The sequence below is a fragment of the Gopherus flavomarginatus genome, chromosome 17 (genome assembly GCF_025201925.1).
Source record: "Gopherus flavomarginatus isolate rGopFla2 chromosome 17, rGopFla2.mat.asm, whole genome shotgun sequence".
Taxonomy (NCBI): Eukaryota; Metazoa; Chordata; order Testudines; family Testudinidae; genus Gopherus; species Gopherus flavomarginatus.
Genome location: NC_066633.1, coordinates 221,036 through 241,337, shown reverse-complemented (window position 1 = coordinate 241,337; position 20,302 = coordinate 221,036). Strand labels below are relative to the sequence as shown.

General features: G+C 41.8%; 1 protein-coding gene across 2 annotated transcripts in view; it reads left to right on the top strand.

Annotated features, from left to right (window-relative positions):
- Positions 1-20,302, top strand: part of GARNL3 (GTPase activating Rap/RanGAP domain like 3) — a 209,217-nt gene that overhangs the window by 44,639 nt on the left and 144,276 nt on the right. The window contains exons 1-2 of one of the 2 annotated variants that reach the window (XM_050926716.1): positions 2,432-2,489; positions 6,888-6,957. In XM_050926716.1, the coding sequence (XP_050782673.1) occupies positions 2,446-2,489; positions 6,888-6,957 (114 nt within the window). In that variant the 5' untranslated portion in view covers positions 2,432-2,445. Of the gene's footprint in view, positions 1-2,431; positions 2,490-6,887; positions 6,958-20,302 lie in introns of those variants that run through there. The other variant, XM_050926719.1, reaches the window with a different exon arrangement.

Sequence of the window (20,302 nt, the reverse complement as noted above, 5' to 3'; positions counted from 1 at the left end):
TGGGAACTGTTAGCTTACATAACTCGGATGTCTCAATGACTTTAAGTATTAGATGAAGAGAGAGAAGTGGTCTGTTAGGCAACCCATTTTAAAGAATATAGATTAAAATCAACACCTTTAATTTCTCTGTAAGACCAATGAAAATCCTATGTAGATCAGAGAATGCAGGTGCAATATACTCATTGTAAGAAATGGTGCTTAGCAAATAGATTCCCAAGTTGAGCACCTAAAGTTCTAGATCAATCAGGGGTACCAAAGAAGACAATGTAGCCTCCTGGCCAAGCATAAATTTTAAGTAATCTTGACCACTGCTGCTACCTGAACGTTGATTGGCAGTTGCAGGTCCATCAGGACTCCCACCTTACAAACCTGAATAACAAAAGGCAGACAAATTCTCATAATAGAGGGAGCAGCTATTATCACCACTTCTCCCAAACCAACAGTATCACCTCAGTCTCATCTGGGTTAAAGTGCAATCAGCTTACCCTCTGCAAGTTCTCATCTCAACAAGACATTAAGAGGCAGCTTACTAGCTGGACCTAATGAAACAAACATCAAGATGAGTGCCTTCTGCATATTGGAGAGACTGAGGTCCAGACCACCCTTGGGTACATGAGCAAATACCAGAACCAATACAAAGCAAATACCAGGGCCTGAATCCTCTCAACAAGAAAAGAACTGAGCCACTTCAAAAACTATTCCTTCCATCCCTGTCAATGTCCATAGTTGTTGACCAGAAAGTGGTGGTGGCACAGTATCAGAGGTGTTGAGCAAGTTAAAATGAAAACGATATCTGGTTCTTGTAATTTGCCAGCAGGAGATCAACCACTAAGAACATAGGAGTGGCCATACTGGGTCAGACTAAAAGTCCGTCTAGCCCAGTATCCTGTCTTCTGACAGTGGCCAATGCAAGGTGCTCCAGAGGGAATGAATATAACAAGTAATCATCAAGTGATCCATCCTCTGTCGCCCATCCCCATCTTCTGGCAAATAGAGGCTAGGGACACCATCTCTGCCCATCCCGGATAATAGCCATTGATGGACCTATTCTCCATTAATTTATCTACTTCTTTTTTGAACCCTGTTATAGTCTTGGCCTTCACAACATCCTCTGGCAAGGAGTTCCACAGGTTGACAGTGTGCTGTGTGAAAAAATACTTCCTTTTATTTGTTTTAAACCTGCTGCCTGTTCAACTTCTGTAGTCTCCATACAATACCCAGGCTTAAAACTCTATCGATCATGGTCAAAGAAATCTAAAGACTCTCGGTATTGCCAGAGCTGCTGCCCCATGGGACAGACAGTTGCAGCCAATGTAGATGCAGGATCTCATAATTACTCTCTCCCTTTCTAATTTCTCCCTCTTGTTGTCCTGCTGTTGGTAATCATTATATTTCTTGTCATAAATAGATTATAAGCTCTTTGCGACAGGAGCTGTCTACTTATATGGTTGCACAAGGCCCAGAACAAAGTGTTCTGCTGATTGGGGCATTTAGATACTGCACCTGAAAAGATACCCTAAACTCAATTGTAAAAGGTATATGAAAGTTCATAAGATGTTACAATAACGATGAAAAATAGGTTAAGTTGTTTACGACAGTGAATGTTATAATAGATGCAAGGAAGCCAGAGAGAAAAACTGTCTGTCCAAACAAAATGACCTATTGATATAAGTTAACGACTGTGGGGAGGTCATACTTGGTAAACAAGAAAATGTGGGAACAAAGTTACTTCTCCCAATTTTGGCTTATAGAAATTGATTTAATTGGACAAAATAACGAGGCTAAAATATGCCACCCACTTTTACTACTTTCTGTGGCTCTTAAAAAGAGATTTTGAAGGGGAAACAATCTTCCCTCAGCTCATCTGCCAGCATTGCAACTCATCTTGGCTCATCTAAAAGACTTTCCTCCTGAGACGAATGCTGGTTGGCCTTGCTCTTGTTTAAGGAATGTTGTTTTCATCTGTAAGGGCTGAAAAATCATCAGATTATCATGGCATCCAGTCCTCAGACCTCCAGTGGAGATAGCTAATTACCAGCACTACAAAAGCTTATAAGATCCTATATTGTATTCCCTTCCCTTGCTGTGTTGTTTTCTTCCCCACTGTTTCTTTCCTCCTGTCCTATCTTACTCTCTTGGCTTTTCATCAAATCCTGAAGTCAGCTATACTGCATTCATCATTACTGTCATGTGTAAGGATCCAGCCAGATGATGGCCCTGACCAGATCATAACTAACCAAGCTTTAAAGAGCAGGTGTCATGGTTGACTGGCCAGCCAAGCATCCACTCGTAACTAACCAGTGGTCCAGTGTTTCCTTTTCTGTCCTGTTTCTCCTCGACCTCGAGTCTGTTTCTTAAAAACAGGACAAATGAATCTCCTTCAGATTAGGACTGAGAGTAAAATTAACTTTTTCCTTTTTTCATCAGAGAAAAGTTGTTCTGAAAATGGGAGAGTCTGATACTTTGACTCCAAAAGGAGAGAGACTTTGGTAAGGTCTGAAATTTATTTTGCATAATCACTCAGTTTCAATATAAATGCTTGTTTTAATTTCTTGTTCTTTCTTTTTCTTTTTTGTTGTTGTTTTTGTTTTAATCAATATACTGTTAATATGAATGATTTTGGAGGTTTGAGTAAACCCGAAACTATTTAAAACTAACACCAAACCTATCTATCTCTGTTTAATGTTGGACAGTGAAAAGAGTTTATAACACGTTTAACTCCTTAGGCCTTTGAGATCACTATCCATACAGCAGGGCTGAGGTGAGGAAGCTAGCTTAGGACTTAGAAGACCTGGGTTCAATTCCCTGCCCTACCACATAGTTCCTATGATCTTGGGCAAACTGATCTGTGCCTCAAGTAAAATGGGGATAACAGTACTTCTCTGTGTCACACATAAGTACTTCAGACAGATATGTGGGATACATTGCAAAGTGAAATTTTTCATTAACTTTTAGTTTGATACAATGTTCTCAAGAAGAAAAACCAAAGTTGACACACACAAATGGATACATTATATAGCGTACCATGAAGCTTTGAGCAAACTTTAGAAATCTCGTCTTCCTATGAGTCACAAAGACTAATGCCACACAATTTTATAACAATTTTTTTTTCAAAAGCACCAAAGAACACACACACAACATTTATAGTATAATGTCTTGGTAAGGTGAACAGTACATACTTACAGTTAGTGCTCCTCATGTGTCACACAGAGTAAAGCATTTTTTGTTTAAAATGTAAAATAAAAGTTTTCAAGAATAAAATTTGTCTGTCTGCTTTTTATGGTTGGCCGCTTCCACTTATAAATCCATCTCAGTCTTGCATGCAGCCTCATAGCAATTCTCAAAGCCACGATTCTATCATATCTTGTGGAAAATGTCCACTGCATGTAGCTGTTCTATAAGCGAAAGCTCTTCAGGTTCATCATCCAATGCACTATTGTCTTGTGACTCAGAAGCCTGTAGGTGTTTCACAGCCTCTATTGTCTCTAGAAATTCTGCATCAATGAGCTCACCTTCCATCTGCAAATGACTGTCATATTCAACAATGGCCTCAAATTCATGTGCTTTTAGAGTTTCTGGAACTGATGCATTGGCCAGCACATTGATGTCCACCAGGTCAGCACTTTCAGTTGCTGTTGAAAACTGCTGTAGAAAGGGAGGGTTTGCAGCAGTCTTGGGGAGAACAATGACCCATGACTTCTTAACAAGATGAAATACATCAATCAGAATTGTTCTTTGTCAACATCCAATGCTTGTAAGTGTGAGTCAGCATCAAGAGATGTGATGATGCTTGCAGTAGGATGATCACAGTAGAGACCATTGAAGTTTTTAATGACACTCATGTCCAATGGGTGCGTGACTAAGTTTGTGTTTGGAGGGAAGAATTTTAACACGTGCGATAGCTCTACTTAAAGTGAATGAGCCGGGCAATTTAGTCACTCTTCAAACAACAGATGTGCATCCAGGCATTTGTAGAGCTTTGGTAGATCATGGCAGCTTTGAGTGGTCCTTGGGAAACAATGAGGCCACTTGCTCTTTTCAACCACTGTAAGATTGGATTTCTCCATTCCGTCCATGTTTGCACAACACACCAATGAAATGTGGTCCATAGCTTTATTTTTTTTTCTTCCCCCTCCTGCAAACCCTTCTTTCATCATGCTACAGCCTCTGTTGGGAAAGCCCAGTAGAAGAGACCAGGTTCATCAGCACTCAAGATGTCACGTGGCTGGAACTTCTCTAGAATGCTGGGTAAGATGTCCATCCTCCATTCAGAAGCCACCAGAAGATCAGTGTCTTGTTTCTCGCTATGCTCTTTATGTTGAATGACAATGTGCTGGGCTTTCCATTGAATGAGCCAGCCATCTGAAGGGTTGAACTCCTTCCGCTGCTCTGCTGCTAGCTGACTAGCTTATTTCTACTTTGGTTTGGAGAGTCGAGCACCTTGGCCAAGCTTATACTGAAACCAGAGTTACAGGGTTTCACTGATGTCTGCCTCCTTTCCATTGTGTTGATGCTTGCAGCCTTGGTTTGTGCTGCTTCTATGCTCCTGTAAAATGTTAGGGCTGTTCTTCAGAATCGGTCAAACAGTTGACTTTGAGATACCAAATTTTTTGGCCACATGCACTTGCCTAGCACTGGGCACACATAGGGGTTCCAGAACCCAAACTTTATTGGTGAAAGATTGGTCCAAGCATTTGGAGGCTATGGTACTCAGCAGAAGTGTTGAGCTATGTGTTCTTAGAGCCAGGAAATTGATTACAGGTAGGAACTCTCCTCTAAAAAAAGTTGCTAATAAGCGGCCAGTAACTGAATCCTATTAGCATTGATAATAGGATGGGATTGGTTCTTGACAGTGTATTGCCATAATTGGAAGTTGCTATTATCAGTATTGCTATAAAGTGGAATCTACTGTAATTTATTTTAAAACCTTAGTTATATGTAATATAATACAGTATAATCATGGCATGTGGGATAATCTGTTTATATTCATTTGTGTGGTAAGTAGTAAACATTTAAAAAGTGTGTAAATCTCACTTTTAAACATGATGTATGTGTTTTTGAAAATCCTATCCAAGATCTGAATTATGTCCCTAGAACTCAGTTCTCTTATCCAGTTTTCCATATTTCACTAAAGAATATAGTGGGTTTTTTTCTGTCTGGGGTGTGTGTGTGATTTATATAAGTAGGTGGTGGATGAATAGATATAGACTAGATGATGGAGTGGTGTAATGTGAAGGTTGTGTTAGCATGACTTTGGGATGGCAACTCTACCCATCAGCAGCTTAGATACTTGTATAATGCGGGTCATCTCAAATGAGTACCAGTAACGCTTCATTGTATTTTCTGTATAATCCTTATATTTGAGAGAAAGTATTTTAGAATTATTTTGTCAAGTTTTAAAACTTTTATTAGAGCTGTTTCATTTGTATTTTTCCACCTACATTTATGCTGCCTTGAGTCCAACCACACAGAAGTAAAAAGAAAAGAAAAGAATAACTAAGGCATTTTAAATATCTGTAAATACAACCAAAAATAGCTTTTCTATGTTAAAAATTGTAATTTTAAATGTTGATAGCTTTGGGTTCTGTAGGGCTGAAGCAAGTGCTCTGAGTCTTACTGAAAGCTAAGAAATTCTCCTTCCATACAGTTAAAGCTGCAGTTTCTACCATTGATGTTTTCAAAGATATCTAACAGGATATCTGTTCTTGGTCTGTGACTGATGGTTGCCCATGTTACATCAAAGCAATTTTTTGAGGAAAATATTTTTTTAGCAAGTTGAAGAAATCTTTATAATAGTGACTGTTGGAAGCTAGTGTTAGGTTTGGGTTGTCAGGAAAAATGCTGGGGAGATTGACTAGTAGACAGTGCAGGTCAGGCAGTGAAAGGTTTATACTAAATTTCAGCCTTGCCTTTTTTTAGATGGTATATCTCTACCCTGATATAACGCCACCCGATATAACACAAACTTGGATATAACACGGTAAAGCAGCACTCCAAGGGGGGAGGTGTGCGCGCTCCGGCGGATCAAATCAAGTTCAATATAACACGGTTTCACCTATAACGTGGTAAGATTTTTTGGCTCCCGAGGAAGCGTTATATCGAGGTGGAGGTGTATTTATAACATGGATATCACCACTATATAGGTGGGACCAACATGTACTATAGGTATTGAGAAAGAAAAATGTATTTGCCCCTTGTTCTAGGTACACCAAACCCATAAATTGATGATATACGTTATACACATACGAAATCACTATGTTTGAATGCACGTATGCACCCACACACATTTAACTTGGGGCTAGACTTCCATTTATTCTAAGTGAGAATTTTATTTTTTGTCACTAAAACCTAGTGGAGGAGGAAACTATAAATTAATTACTGTTTTTTTTTTTAAAACTTCAGAAGTAAAATCATTGTATTTTTCTTTTCTTTGAGTATTTAGGACAAATAGAGATTCTCCTGTAAGAAAGTTAATTACAGCATACTGCGTGTTAGCAAATATAGCTCATGTAGGCTGTCCTGTTCTGTGCATTAAGTTTACCGCAGGGTTTTTTTTCCTTAGGTTAGGCAGAGATCTCGAATGCAATTTATAATCACCAACCACCCTGGAACTCTCAGTTGATCACATAATGACTAAATATTTAATTTAATAATGGTTTTTCCTTCCGATCAAGCTCAGGCATTTCATTCTCTTTCAGAGTAATATGAAATCTAGACTGCAATGGCTGCTAGAGGTTGTGCATGTTGTAAGGAGGGTTCCCTGCAGTGATGAGCTTATGCACCGCAAACCTTGTTCAGCAGGAATGATTTTTGTCAATGGTAGCTGAATATTGCAGGAGCTTTAGAGCCAGTTAACTATGTCTACTGATGAAGCATTTCTGTTCCAGTTCTGTCTCCGAAGACTTGGGCTGTAGACGGGGCGAGTTCAGCAGAAAGCATTATGGATCTGTGGAGCTGGTAAGTTTGTATAGACCATTCCATGATTCTCAATTGATTTGAATTTTAGCAGCTTGTAATGCAGAGCTTGTGGAAATCTATTTTTGTTATATGCAGGTGAAATATCACAAAAGCATCACAAATAGCCTGGGAAAATAAGGTTCTTAGGTTGAGTTTGAAAATTATAATGTCTTAAATCTATTTTGAAGTGGATATTTAATATCTTTGCTTGCAGACCTTTCACTCTAATCTAAATCTTCTCTGCCAGTCTGTTGAAAAATAGTGTGTATCTAGCATTTATCGCCCCCCTCAAAAAGCCTGTTTTGTTGATATTAATTGGCGGTTGACAAAAGAGCAGCACTGTTTTTATAATTGATTGATTTTTTTGTGTGTGTGTTTATTAGTGGGGTGGGGTGGAGAGGTTGAAGTTAAAAATGGAGATATAATTTTATTATTGAAGCATCCCTGCCCAAAAAATCCATGCTAATTTATTTTATTTAAGATTTTTCTTCAAATCTAGGCATGAAGTTAACATTTTTACTACTTAATGAGGGAAGAACTTGGATACTGTATAAATTAACAGTGTATAAGTTATTGAAACACTGTCATTGACTATAGATAGCCAGAATGAAATTGTCCAAGTTGATACAGGGAAACTGAGGGGGAGGGGAAGAGGGAAAAGCTGTATTTTTACTCTTAATGTAGGAAGGAATCTGGAATATCTTATTAGATAGCACTGTGATTTTAAGATAGTAGAAAGTGTATTAATTGATAAGTATGCCTATTATGTACACTGGTAGATTATTGTTCAGCAGTACAGTTGTGAGAAGACCAAGGATCAGATTTTTACACACACACACACACACACACACACACACACACACACGTATTTTCTGTACTAATTCAAGGTATTATCTCTGGTGATTAATGAAAGAAATAATCATAAGAGGGAAAATGAACTGTTGTCTGCTCAACAGACTATTTGCACCCTACTGAAAGTATTTAGGTTATTATTTGAAAAACTATCTGCAAATTTTTATTCATAGGTCCAAAGTACAGTAATTTAGGACAAGTGGCCTTAATTTTTGGTTTGTTTATTCTTTATCTGTTTGACATTTTGGAAAATCTACTTGTGGTATCACATATGGTAGAAACAATTTTTTTTTCTGTCACAATCATAACTGTGGCTAGAATTTTGGTGATGTGCTGATGGTGTTCACAGTAATTGTGAATTTTAATAAAGTTTGTGACCCCCACCGTGGTCACTCCTGTGATCCCAGTTCTCTGCTCTGGGCATTGCAACCTGGCCCACGTGGTGACAGCGCCACTCAGGTTCGGCATGTCTTCCTATCTGTAGATGAAGACAGAGGGGCGGATGTGCCAAACCTGAGTGGTGTGGCAACCTAGTGCGCAGAGTTACAATGCTTGGAGCGGGGAGACGGGTCCAGCCCATGAGACAGGAGCTGCCACTATGAGGTGAGAGTATAGTGAGTTTGCTCTTCTGTCCCACAGCCCTCGGTTATGGACTTTCCATGACTATGGATTTTTTTCCCAGCACCTGTGCTATGAAATTGACTAAATTGTGTGTGACAAAATCGTAGCTTCAGGCATATTTTTTTGGATCTTTTCTACTTAGTAAATATCAGTTCCCCTAACATTAGGTTTTAAATGTTAAATAATGGCTGACATGGAGCTGAAATTGAGGGGACAATTTTGGCTGTCATGAAATGTGGTTTAACTTTTCCCCTTATTAAAATCCCTGTAATTCTTCAGGCTTTTAAAAACAAAATACTGAATCAATGCTTTTTTTTCCTAAGCCTGTTCACTTCTTGAACAATTTTATTTTGTGCTGGGGATTTCTACCCTTAGTGCAACTAAACCTGATCTACCCTAAAATTTCTCCCTAAATTACCACTGGTGCATCTACAGCAATGGTAGCAATAACAGGAGATCTTGTGTAGACAATGCACCAGCAGCTGCAGGTGTTTTTACTTATATGTGTTCTTGTCCTGCTCTGATCATGGTTTGCGTACTGTATTTTAATCCAGTTTCTTATAAGCATTTGTTCTCACAAAATTATTCTGAGGTAAATAGTATTATATCCATTTTGTTGATGAGTAAACTGAGGTATAGAGAAATGACTTGCTCTAGGCTGCACAGTGAGTCACTGGCAGAGTTGGAAATGGAGCTCAGCACCCTTGACTCCCAGTCCTCTACTCTAAATGCAGCACACACTGCCTCTCTGTACATACGCACCACACATTTCCAAATTTATTAGTTACTTAAATAACATACATATTAAATAGGCTTTAGTTTGGATGTCGTCATGGAAATTTGGCAAGTCTGATTTAAGAGTCTCATGAGCTACAATTTCATAAAATGTTTAAATAGTCAAAGCAGCTTTTACAGTTGATTGATATACTCTAGTTCAATCACAACTTATTGAGCTTGATGCAGTAATAACTAGGTGAAAATGTATGTCGCAAGTTGTGTGGTAGGTCGAACTGGTCCCTTCTGGCCTTAAATTTATGAATACATTAATTTATAAAAAGCAGTCTTTAATGATCCAAAAAATGAGTGGAAAAAAAAATTGAAATAGGAAGGGAAGTAAAGGCAAATTATAACCAAAATAATAATCTTGTACCTGATTTTAATTGTTTTTTTGTTTTATTATTTAGAAATCCTTGTAGACATAGGCTGAACAACTCTAGTGATCAGCTTGATTCCTCCTTAATATGTTCAGAGAATAAATTACTTATATGTATACATCAGTTTTTAATATGCATTCAATACAGTATTTCTGAGTACATGTACTATATTTAGAATAACATGCTGCTCATTTAAAAATCAGATTTCTTCTACCTCATCTATCTATCTATCTGGGCTGTTGATTAATTATAGTTAACTTACGCGATTAACTAAAAAAATTAATTGTGATTAATCGCAGTTTTAATTGCATTGTTGAATAATAGAATACCAATTGAAATGTATTAAATATTTTTGGATGTTCTACGTTTTCAAATATATTGATGTCAGTTACAACGCAGAATACAAAGTGTACACTGCTCACTTTATATTATTATTTTTATTACAAATATTTGCGCTGTAAAAATGATAAAAGAAACCATATTTTCAGTTCACCTCATACAAGTACTGTAGTGCAATCTCTATCATGAAAGTGCAACTTGCAAATGTAGCCTTTTTTGGTTACAACATGGCACTCAAAAACAAAACAATGCAAAACTTCAGAGCCTACAAGTCCACTCAATCTTACTTCTCGTTCTGCCATTTGCTAAGACAGATAATGTTGTTTACATTTACGGGAGATAATGCTGCCCACTTCTTATTCACAATGTCACCAGAAAGTGAGAACAGGTGTTCGGATGGGACTTTTGTAGCTGGCATTGCAAGGTATTTACGTGCCAGATATGGTAAACATGCCCCTTCATGCTTCAGCCATCATTCCAGAGGATGTGCTTCCGTGCTGACGACACTTGTTAAAGAAATAATGTGTTAATTAAATTGGTGACTGAACTTCTTGTGGAAGAATTGTTTGTCTCTGGCTCTATTTTACCCATATTCTGCCATATATTTCATGTTATGGTAGTCTCGGATGATGATTAAGCCCATGTTCATTTTAAGAGCACTTTTGCTGCAGATTTGACAAAAAGCAAAGAAGGCACCGATGTGAGATTTCTAAAGATAGCTACAGCATTCAACCCAAAGTTTAAGAATCTGAAGTGCCATCCAAAATCTGAGAGGGATGAGGTGTGGAGCATGCTTCCAAAAGCTGTAAAAGAGGAACACTCCGATGTGGAAACTACAGAATCTGAACCACCAAAAGAGAATATCAACCTTCTGCTGGTGTCATCTGACCCAGATGATGAAAATGCACATGCATCAGTCCACACTGCTTTGGATTGTTGTTGAGCTGAACCCGTCATCAGAATGGATGCATGTGCTCTGGAATGGTGGTTGAAGCATGAAGGGACATATTTACATGACAGATGCGCTAAAGATTCATAACTTGCGACACCAAATACAACAATGTCATGTGAAAACAAGTTCTTACTTTCAGGTGATGTGAACAGGAAGCAGGCAGCATTATCTCCTACAAATGTAAACAAACTTGTTTGTCTGATCAATTGGCTGAACAAGAAATAGGACTGAGTGGACTTGTAGACTCTAAAGTTTTACACGGTTTTATTTTTTAAAGAAGTATTTTTTTGTACATAATTCTGCATTTGTAAGTTCAACTTTCATGATAGAGACTGCACTACAGTACTTGTATTAGGTGAATTGAAAAATACAATTTCTTTTGTTTTTTACAGTGCAAATATTTGTAACCAAAACTAAATATAAAATGAGCACTGTTACCTTGTAGTCTGTTATAATTGAAATCGATATATTTGAAAATGTAAAAAAATCCAAAATATTTAAATATATGGTATTCTATTATTGTTTAACAGTGCGATTAATCGTGACTAATTTTTTAATTGCGTGATTAATCACGACTAATTTTTTTAATCAGTTGACAGCTTAAATATATATGCGTGTGTGTGTGTGTGTGTGTGTGTGTATATATATATGTGTGTATCTCCCCGAGAAACATATATATATATATATATATATATTACAGTATTTGTTCCCCATTCAAGTGAACACTGGAGTAAAAGTGATGGCCTTTGTGCTGTGTCCTTGTGTTGGCTTACTGCAGGCTAACGACAGCACCATTCACTGGGATAGGTTACCTCCATCTGTGCCCATAACTGAGTTGGGTATGAAGGTTCCAGAAATCCTACCATTTAGCACCTCCCCTTAGAGCAGGGGTAGGCAACCTATGGCATGCATGCCAAAGGCTGCACACGTGCTGATTTTCAGTGGCACTCACACTGGACGGGTCCTGGCCACCAGTCTAGGGGGCTCTGCATTTTAATTTAATTTTAAATGAAGCTGCTTAAACATTTTAAAAACCTTGTTTACTTTATATACAACAATAGTTTAGTTATATATTATAGACTTGTAGAAAGAGACCTTCTAAAAACGTTAAAATGTATTACTGGCACGCAAAACCTTAAATTAGAGTGAATAAATGAAGACTCGGCACAGCACTTCTGAAAGGTTGCTGACCCCTGCCTTAGAGGATATGGGTTTTTCTTTTCTCCAGGGAAATCTGGATGGAATTATCAAGACAACAGCACTCTAGCAAAACTAATATTTATTATAAACAGAGAAAAAATGGAGTTTTAAAAAATGGCTTGCCTAACATATTTAGATTTATACTTCTCATATACTAAACTAGATACAGCTTTTTTTTCCTCAGAGAAAAAAATCAAGTGAATAACTTACCACCTGTGAAAGCAATTCAGTCTCTGACTCCTCTGATGAGCCTGTCAGCATCACTTGTTATCTAGAAAGAAAGGTCTCCCTTCCTCCCTCAGCCTCTCTTCCCCATACCACTTGATCCAAGGAAGTGATCCATGCTTTCCAAACCAATTTTTTTCAGATACAACTACACACATACGTGTGCACACACAAAATGGGGGAACATACAAGTACATGCCTTATCCTGCAGAAGAGTGACTCAGTAGTGATTATTAGCTTCCATTTCAGAGACCTAACAAAATACTTCAAAACCTACCTTTCAGAGATCATATTGTCTGTTGGTATCTGTTTTCGGTCAAGCTTTTTGTTAAACCCCTGAAAGGCAGATTTTTTCCTTTTGTCATGAATCCTGGACAGGATCCCAGACCCTCTTTCACAACTTTTAGTAACAAACTAGAGGTGGGATTTTCGTGTTAAGCACATGTTCATTGCTCAGTGTTGGCCATATACTGCTTACACATTGAGTACGTCTGAAAATTCCATGCTTTGAGTCTGAAACACCATGTAAAGCACATTCTAGCCATAGACCCTCCACTATTCCATGTGCAAAGTAGACTTCTTTGACCTTGCCTTCTTCAGTATGAACATAGAGTAGTGTGTACATATAACAGAAAATAGCCTACAAAACTACATTGCGCACACAATTCTTCCCCGAGAGAGAGTATGAAAGGGAGAATGAACTACAGGTGACAGATATTAACTACATCACTTAATGTACTATTGAAAGGCACTTAGATACTACAGTGATGAATGCAGGAGGAGACCCTGTATAAGATTACATACAGAAAATACATTGAAAGATCATTAAGTTGCAGAGTCAGCAAAAGCAATCAGAAGCTAGAAAATGCCAATATTAAGGTTGCATATACCACTTTAATATTAATCTCTCTTGTGTATATGCATTTTGATACAGATTTTTAATTATATAAAGACATATTTTTCCACAGAACCTCTGCCTCATTCAGTGCACAGGGTAGATGGGGCTTACTGAGTGAGCAGCTTATTGAGTATTTTATCCTAGTCAGTGTGTGGCACCATATGTTATTTACTGTGTGCTGTTCAAAATTTGCTTTAAATACAGAATTATTAATTTTCTCATAGCTTTTCTGTGACTTGTCACTGTAGTATTTGAGTGTTTCACAAATGTAAATTCATTTATCTCCCCGAGAAACACACCTGCTCAACGATGATTCCCTCTTTACAGTTACGTTTTGAGACCTATCAGTTCGTTAGTTTTTAATCCTTTTAATGTGTGCCCTGTTGATTTTGTATTGTTCAAGCTTTTTGTACAAAAAATTGTGCGGTACCCAGTCTAATGCCTTACAGAAGTTTAAGAATATTACTTCAACACTATTACCTGTATCAACCAAACTTGTAATCCTGTCAAAGTAACCTGATATCTCTTTTCTATAGAATTTATTTTTCATTAATTTGTAAAGCTTTGTATATGGTTTAAGCTTGTGGAAATCTACTGGAGGGCTTCTTAAAGGAAATAATAATTAAATACATGGAGTTAAATGGAAAAGTGTATGAAATTCAACATGGGTTTACCAAAAGTAGATCATGCCAGACTAACTTGATGTTTGTTTGATAAGATTAGATCTCCTGCATTTCCCTGACTGGATTTCAGCAGAGCATTTGATACCATATAAGCTGGGAAATTAGTAGTTAAGATGGAGAAGCTGGGGGTTAATACAAGAATTGTAAAATGGGTATGGAAGTGGCTAAAGGGCAGAGAACAACTGGTTGTACTGAAAGGAGATCTGTCTGACTGCTGGGAGGTTACTGGTGGAGTTCCTTAAGGATCGGTCTTGGAACTAATCTTTTAAAATAATTTTATTATGTTGGCACAAAAAGCAGGCTTGTGCTTCTGAAATTTGGCGATTACAATAGGGAGGAGGATCAGAATATTGTACAGGAAGAACTGGATGACCTAGAGGACTGGAGTAATAGAAATAGGGTGAAATTTTATAGTACAAAGTATAAGCATGTGCACTTAGGGACTAGTAACAGAAGTTTCTGCTATAAACTATGGGGTTTTTAGTTAAAAATGACAGAGGAGAGAGACCTGAGCTTATTACTTAAGGACTATGAGTCAGCAGTGTGGTACTGCTGTGAACAAGGCAAATACTAGCAGGAAAAAAAGGACCTCCTGGGCCCCAGTTTGGAGTGGGTGCCCCATCCTGCCTTCACTAACTTTTTGATTTCTCCTGACCACCAGCGAATAGAAGCTGCTATTTTATGAGCAGCTAGTAATTTATGCTTGATTTAACTTGTATCTAAAACTAGCTAATAGACGAGCTCCTGGCTTTCAGTTTAAGAGCAGTAATATGTGTAGGCCTTTGCATAAGTATTTTAAGAAGATTCACATGCTCCCATATCCCAAATGCTTCTACCATTTTGTCACATTTCTGGCCAACTGCCCCTTGCTGGACATCCACAGACTGCTATGAGGGGAATCCAAACTTCTGGTCCCTGGATCCTGGAGAGTTTTAACTCTCTGGAGTCTGAATGAAATCCAGATACTGCCCCAATCTTGGGGTTCCTTGGCACACTCTTGGGGTACAGACTTTTTATCTAGTACTGCCTTCTGAGAGCTGGGACCCACTGTCTAACTACCTAGTCCCTCTGGGCCCAGCATTGAACCTTAGACTCCCTTGGACTTAAACACACACACTCAGAGCTCCACCCCGAAAATGTGAAGTTTCTGATTTAATAGTTCGTCTCCAGAGGCATGCAGTAGTTATGAAGAATTTAACATACACAGACACTTTGCAGGAGTCTAACGCATTTGCTCTTTTCCTTAATTATTTAAAGCACAAGAGAGTGTACAAATTATACAAAACAAACCCTACACACATTTCCCTGCCTCTGTTTTCTCACCACTCCAGGTTGGGGTCAGAGACCCTTGGATTGTCCAGAGTCCTTTTGCTTCATTATGTGGTTTACATGCTGGAACGTGGAGCTTTCTTCCCCCTAGGTTACCTTGCTTCCTTAGTCCTGGTCTTATGTATAGTGAGATGTTATTAAAACCCTATTTACCGTAAAACAAGTTCTTTTTTGAGTGCTTGCTCATGTCGTTTCCATTCTAGATGTGTGCGAGCCCACATGTGTGGACGTTGGAGATTTTTGCCTTAGTGGTACCCATAGGGCTGGCTCTAGCGCCCTCTAGTGCGCTGCATCCATGACACAGTATATCAGGTGCTGCTCTCTCAGTTCCTTCTTATCACCTGTGGTGGTCAGTTGGAGCACCTCTCTTGCTTGTCAGGAGCTAGCAGTTTCTCCCATTGGACTTTGTGCCTCTGGGCCTTTGTTCGATTGTAGTTCATGTTAAGTAGTTGTTAAGTGCATAGCTGGCTGATAGCTAGGATCCCAGTGGGGACTTGGCCCCATGCAGGGCATGCTCGAGCTCCCGGAGTTTAAGCCCTTCTCGGTCTGTGGCAGTCCTATGCCTGTGAGTGTCCCCCACGACAGTTGCCTTAAATGCTTAGGGGAATCACACATCATGAAGCGTTGCCGGATCTGTAAGAATTTATTGGCCTCGCACCCAGAAGGAGAAGGACATTTGCCTTAGGACTCCTGATGCAGTCTGCTCTCTGCCCAGCTTCCGAGCCCTCTATGCAGGCCATGCCGAGTACTTTGGCCTCTGCGTGCAGTGTGCCGCTGACACCCAGCTCCTCTCGGCACTGTTTGCCATTGCCAGTACTGAAGAAGAAAGTGAAGAAGCGCTCACTGGTATTGAGCAAGGAGGCCCAGAGGTCATCTGATTGAGGGACCAGGCCTGTCCACCAACCTTCTCCAGAATAGCGCGAGTATGCCTCTGCGGCTGGGGCTCTTAGCCCTCTTAAAGGTCCATGACTGACTCTGGTGAGCGGTATGGGACCCACCATGCTACCTGCACTGTCGCATCCAAAACCCAGGCACAGAGAGAGCACTGGTCTCCACCTACTCCTATGATGTCTCCGGTTCCACTGGACCACACTAAGGTTCCTCAAGAGGGCAAGCAAGCCGTTAAGACCTCTCCGGGGGCAGGACAGCACTGTAGGTCGCCGGACAAGCAATCACGTGGCAGGTCACAACTGCGCCGCAGGTTGCCAAAACTCTCTTCCTGGATGTTGTTCACCAGTATGGGGTTGACACTCCCCATATTATGACTGACACTGTTCGCCCTATTGCCAATGTGTGTCTAGATGTCGGTCCCGGTCACCGGCACCATGAGACTGCTCCCCCTCATGTTACCAGTCTCTGCAGCACTGTTCCCCTCCCATGCCAATCTCCCAGCACTGGTTCTTCCTGATATTGCCATCGGTCACGTGCGCCTAATCGTCGCTTACTGGTAGCCACGACCAGCAAGCAGACCCAGGTGTTGATGGTTCCTCCCTGGTTGCCGAAGAGTGGTTCCTCTGGAACAGAAGCCCAGTTCAGCCCATCGCCCCGGTCTCTGCAACGGGATTTGGCATCGGAAACTGCTCTGCCGTCCACAGCACCACAGTGGCAGCAAGGCCAGTGGCCAACACAGTGGCCGTAATGGGGAGCATGGGGCATTCTGGTGATGACAATGCCCCCTTTTCAGCACACATCAGTGGCCGCGTCAGAGTGAAGATCGACTGCTCCACTGGCACCGGGACTGGAAGCTCGCTCCGAGGTTGAGGTGGAGGATCCAGTGCCCACCCCTCAACCTCCCTTTCCAGCGGCTGCCAAGCCCTCAGGGCCTCCACCGATAGCAAGGGCCGCCTCTTCTTCCCCAGATGAGGCGGTCGCAGGACCTTCCAGGGCCAACCGCCCAGATGACTTTAAAGAACACCAAGCCCTTCTCAGGCAGGTGGCCGAGAACTTGGGGCTGGAAGTGCACAAGGTGGCTGAGCAGGAGGACTCCCTTTTCAATGTCCTCTCAGCCTGCAAGCCCGCCTGGATCAATCTACGTGTACATGATGGGGTCTCAAGATTGCTAAGGCTCTGTGGCAAACCTCATCCTCTATCCCACTCACCTCAAAATGGGCTGAGAAAAAGTACTTTTTGCCAGCCAAAGATTTCGAGTACTTGTATACCCACCCTCCCCCTACCTCACTAGTGGTGTCAGTGGCTGTTGAGAAGGACAAGCAGATCCCAACCACCTCTATCCCCAAGAACAAAGAAGCCAAGAAACTTGATGTATTTGACAGAAAAATTTATTCACCAGCAGCTTACATTTCTGGGTGATGAACCATCAGGTCCTGCTGAGCTGATACAATTTTAACCTCTGGGACAGCATCCAGAAGTTCCAGTACTCCCTTCCTCAGGGTCAGGCTCAGGAGTTTGGTACCCTGGTAGAGGAAGGGACCACAGCAGCCAGATGCTCCCTGCAAACGGCATGGGACATGGTGGACTTGGCAGCGAGGATGGTCGCATCGGCTGTGGTATGCGATGCAGCTCCTGGCTCCAAGTGGCAGGCCTTTCCCAGGAGATGCAGGCTCAGTGCAGGGCCTCCTCTTTGATGGAGTTGGGCTTTTCTCCATTCAAACTGATGCCACGCTACATGGGTTGAAGGACATTAATGCTACCCTTCGCTTGTTGGGCATGCATACCCCTCAGTCGGCCAGAAAGCCATTCTGGCCTCCACAACCGTCGAGGCCTTGGCAAGCCTGGCAGTCTGCACGGAGAAGGGACATCAGGTTTAGCCATCGCTGCCCTTTTTCCTCTCAATCGCCATGCCAGCCTGGACCCACTAAGCATCCAGAGAGCCAAAAGCGATCATTTTGAGGGTGCGCTCGAGAGTGATTCCTCAGTCAGCCGGCCAGATCCTGCCCGTCCTTTCCTCAGCCGCCTTTCTCCCTACGCTCGGCCCAGTCACGGGTTATCTTTGACTGCTGGGTCCTGGACATAGTAGATCGGGGTTATACCCTGCCGTTTGTGGATACCCCTCCGGCTTCCTCATCTCTCTTCAGGGACCGCTCTCACAAGCAACTCCTGGTTCAGAAGGTTGACAAGCTTCTGCACTGAGGGGGCTGTGGAGGCTGTTTGTTGGGTCATGGAAGGAAGAGGATTCCATTCCTGATACTTCCTAATCCCGAAGGCCAAGGGAGGCCTTAGAACCATCCTGGACCTGCGTGGCCTAAACAAGTCTTGTGGAACTTCAACTTCTTGAATGGTCTCCCTGGCCTCCATTATCCCCTCCCTGGATCCGGGGGACTGGTACGCCGCTCTCAACTTAAAGCACGCTTCCTTCCATGTCTCCATATTCTCAGGACACAGATGGTTCCTGCATTTCTTAGTGGCAGGGTGCTGCTTCTAGTTCACAGTGCCACCTTTTGGCCTGTCTTCAGCCCCCAGGGTGTTCATGGAATGCGTGGCGCCAGTAGTGGGTTACCTCAGGCGTCAGAGGGTCCAGATCCCTCTGTACCTCAATGACTGGCTCATCAAGGGCAGGTCTCTGGGACAGATGTGGAGAAGCCTCAATCTGGTATGCTCCACCTGCAGTGACCTGGGCATGTTAATAAACACAGAAAAGTAGACGTTAACGCCGAACCAGCGCATAGAGTTTATTGGAGTGGTTCTCAATTCCATGTGAGCCAGGGCCTTCCTTCCAGAAGCACGCTTTCAGGCCATAGTGGATCTCATTGCCCACATAGGAGACATCCCATCACCATGGCAGCATGCACGTACGTGGTCAGGCATGCCTGGTTTCATCTGCGACCCCTGCAAAACGTGGCTAGCAATTGTCTACGTTCCCAGCAGGCACCCCCTAGATCAGGTGTCAGCAGCCTTCGGCATGCGGCCCATCAGGGTAATTCGCTGGCAGGCCATGAGACATTTTGTTTACATTGACTGTCTGCAGGCATGACCCCCTGCAACTCCCAATGGCTGCGGTTCGCTGTTCCTGGCCAATGGGAACTGTGGGAAGCGGCGTGGTCAAGTTGCACCTGGCGGCCACTTCTGCATTTCGCCTTCCGCTTCAGGGCAGGTCTGTCTTTGCCCATCCCATGATGGCATGATTCCTGAAAGGGCTAGAGCACCTGTACCCACACGTCCGAGACCCTGTTCACCTGTGGGACCTGAATCTGGTGCTCTCGAAGCTCATGGGCCCTCCTTTTGAACCCCTAGCTGCCTGCTTCCTCCTGCTCCTTTCCTGGTAGGTTATCTTCTTGGACATCATAACTTCAGCATAGCGGGTATCCAAGATCATGGTGCTCACGTCAGAGCCGCCCTATATGGTCTTCTACAAGGACAAGGTCCAGCTGCTCACGCATCCGGCTTTTCTGCCCAAAGTTGTTTCCTAGTTCCACACGGGCCAGGACATTTACTTACCGGTCCTCTGTCTGAAGCCTCATGCATCAGATGAGGAGCGTAGGCTGCATACACTGGACATCAGACAGGCGCAGGACTTCTACGCCATTCCATAAATCAGTGCAGTTGTTTGTTGCAGTCACGGACAGGATGAAGGGCTGCCCAGTGTCAACCTAGAGAATTTTGTCTTGGATCATGAATCTGCCACTGCTATGAGCTGGTAAAAGTGCCCCCGCCAGCGATTGTGACGGCTCATTCCTCTAGGGTGCAGGGGTCTTAAGCAGCCTTCCTGGCACAGGTGCTGATCCAAGAGATCTGTCGGGCCACCACCTGGTTGTCCGTCCATATGTTCATGTCGCACTATGCACTGACTCGGCAGGTGCAAGACGATGCCGGCTTTGGCAGAGGTGTGCTACAAGCTGCACGACTATGAACTCTGAGCCCGCCTCCACTGATACTGTTTGCGAGTCACCTAGAATGGAATTGACATGAGCAAGCACTCCAAGAAGAAAAAACAGTTACCTACCTACCTTTCATAACTGTTGTTTTTAGAGATGTGTTGCTCACAGGGTGGATTTGATTTAAATCACTAGTCAGGAAGACTCGATTTGATCATGGATTTCTACATAAAAGTGCATTCTTGTTAGTTGTTATAACCTTAGTACATATTCTTCACAACTCAGAGATAGATGTAGGTTTCATTTTTAAAAGGTACACA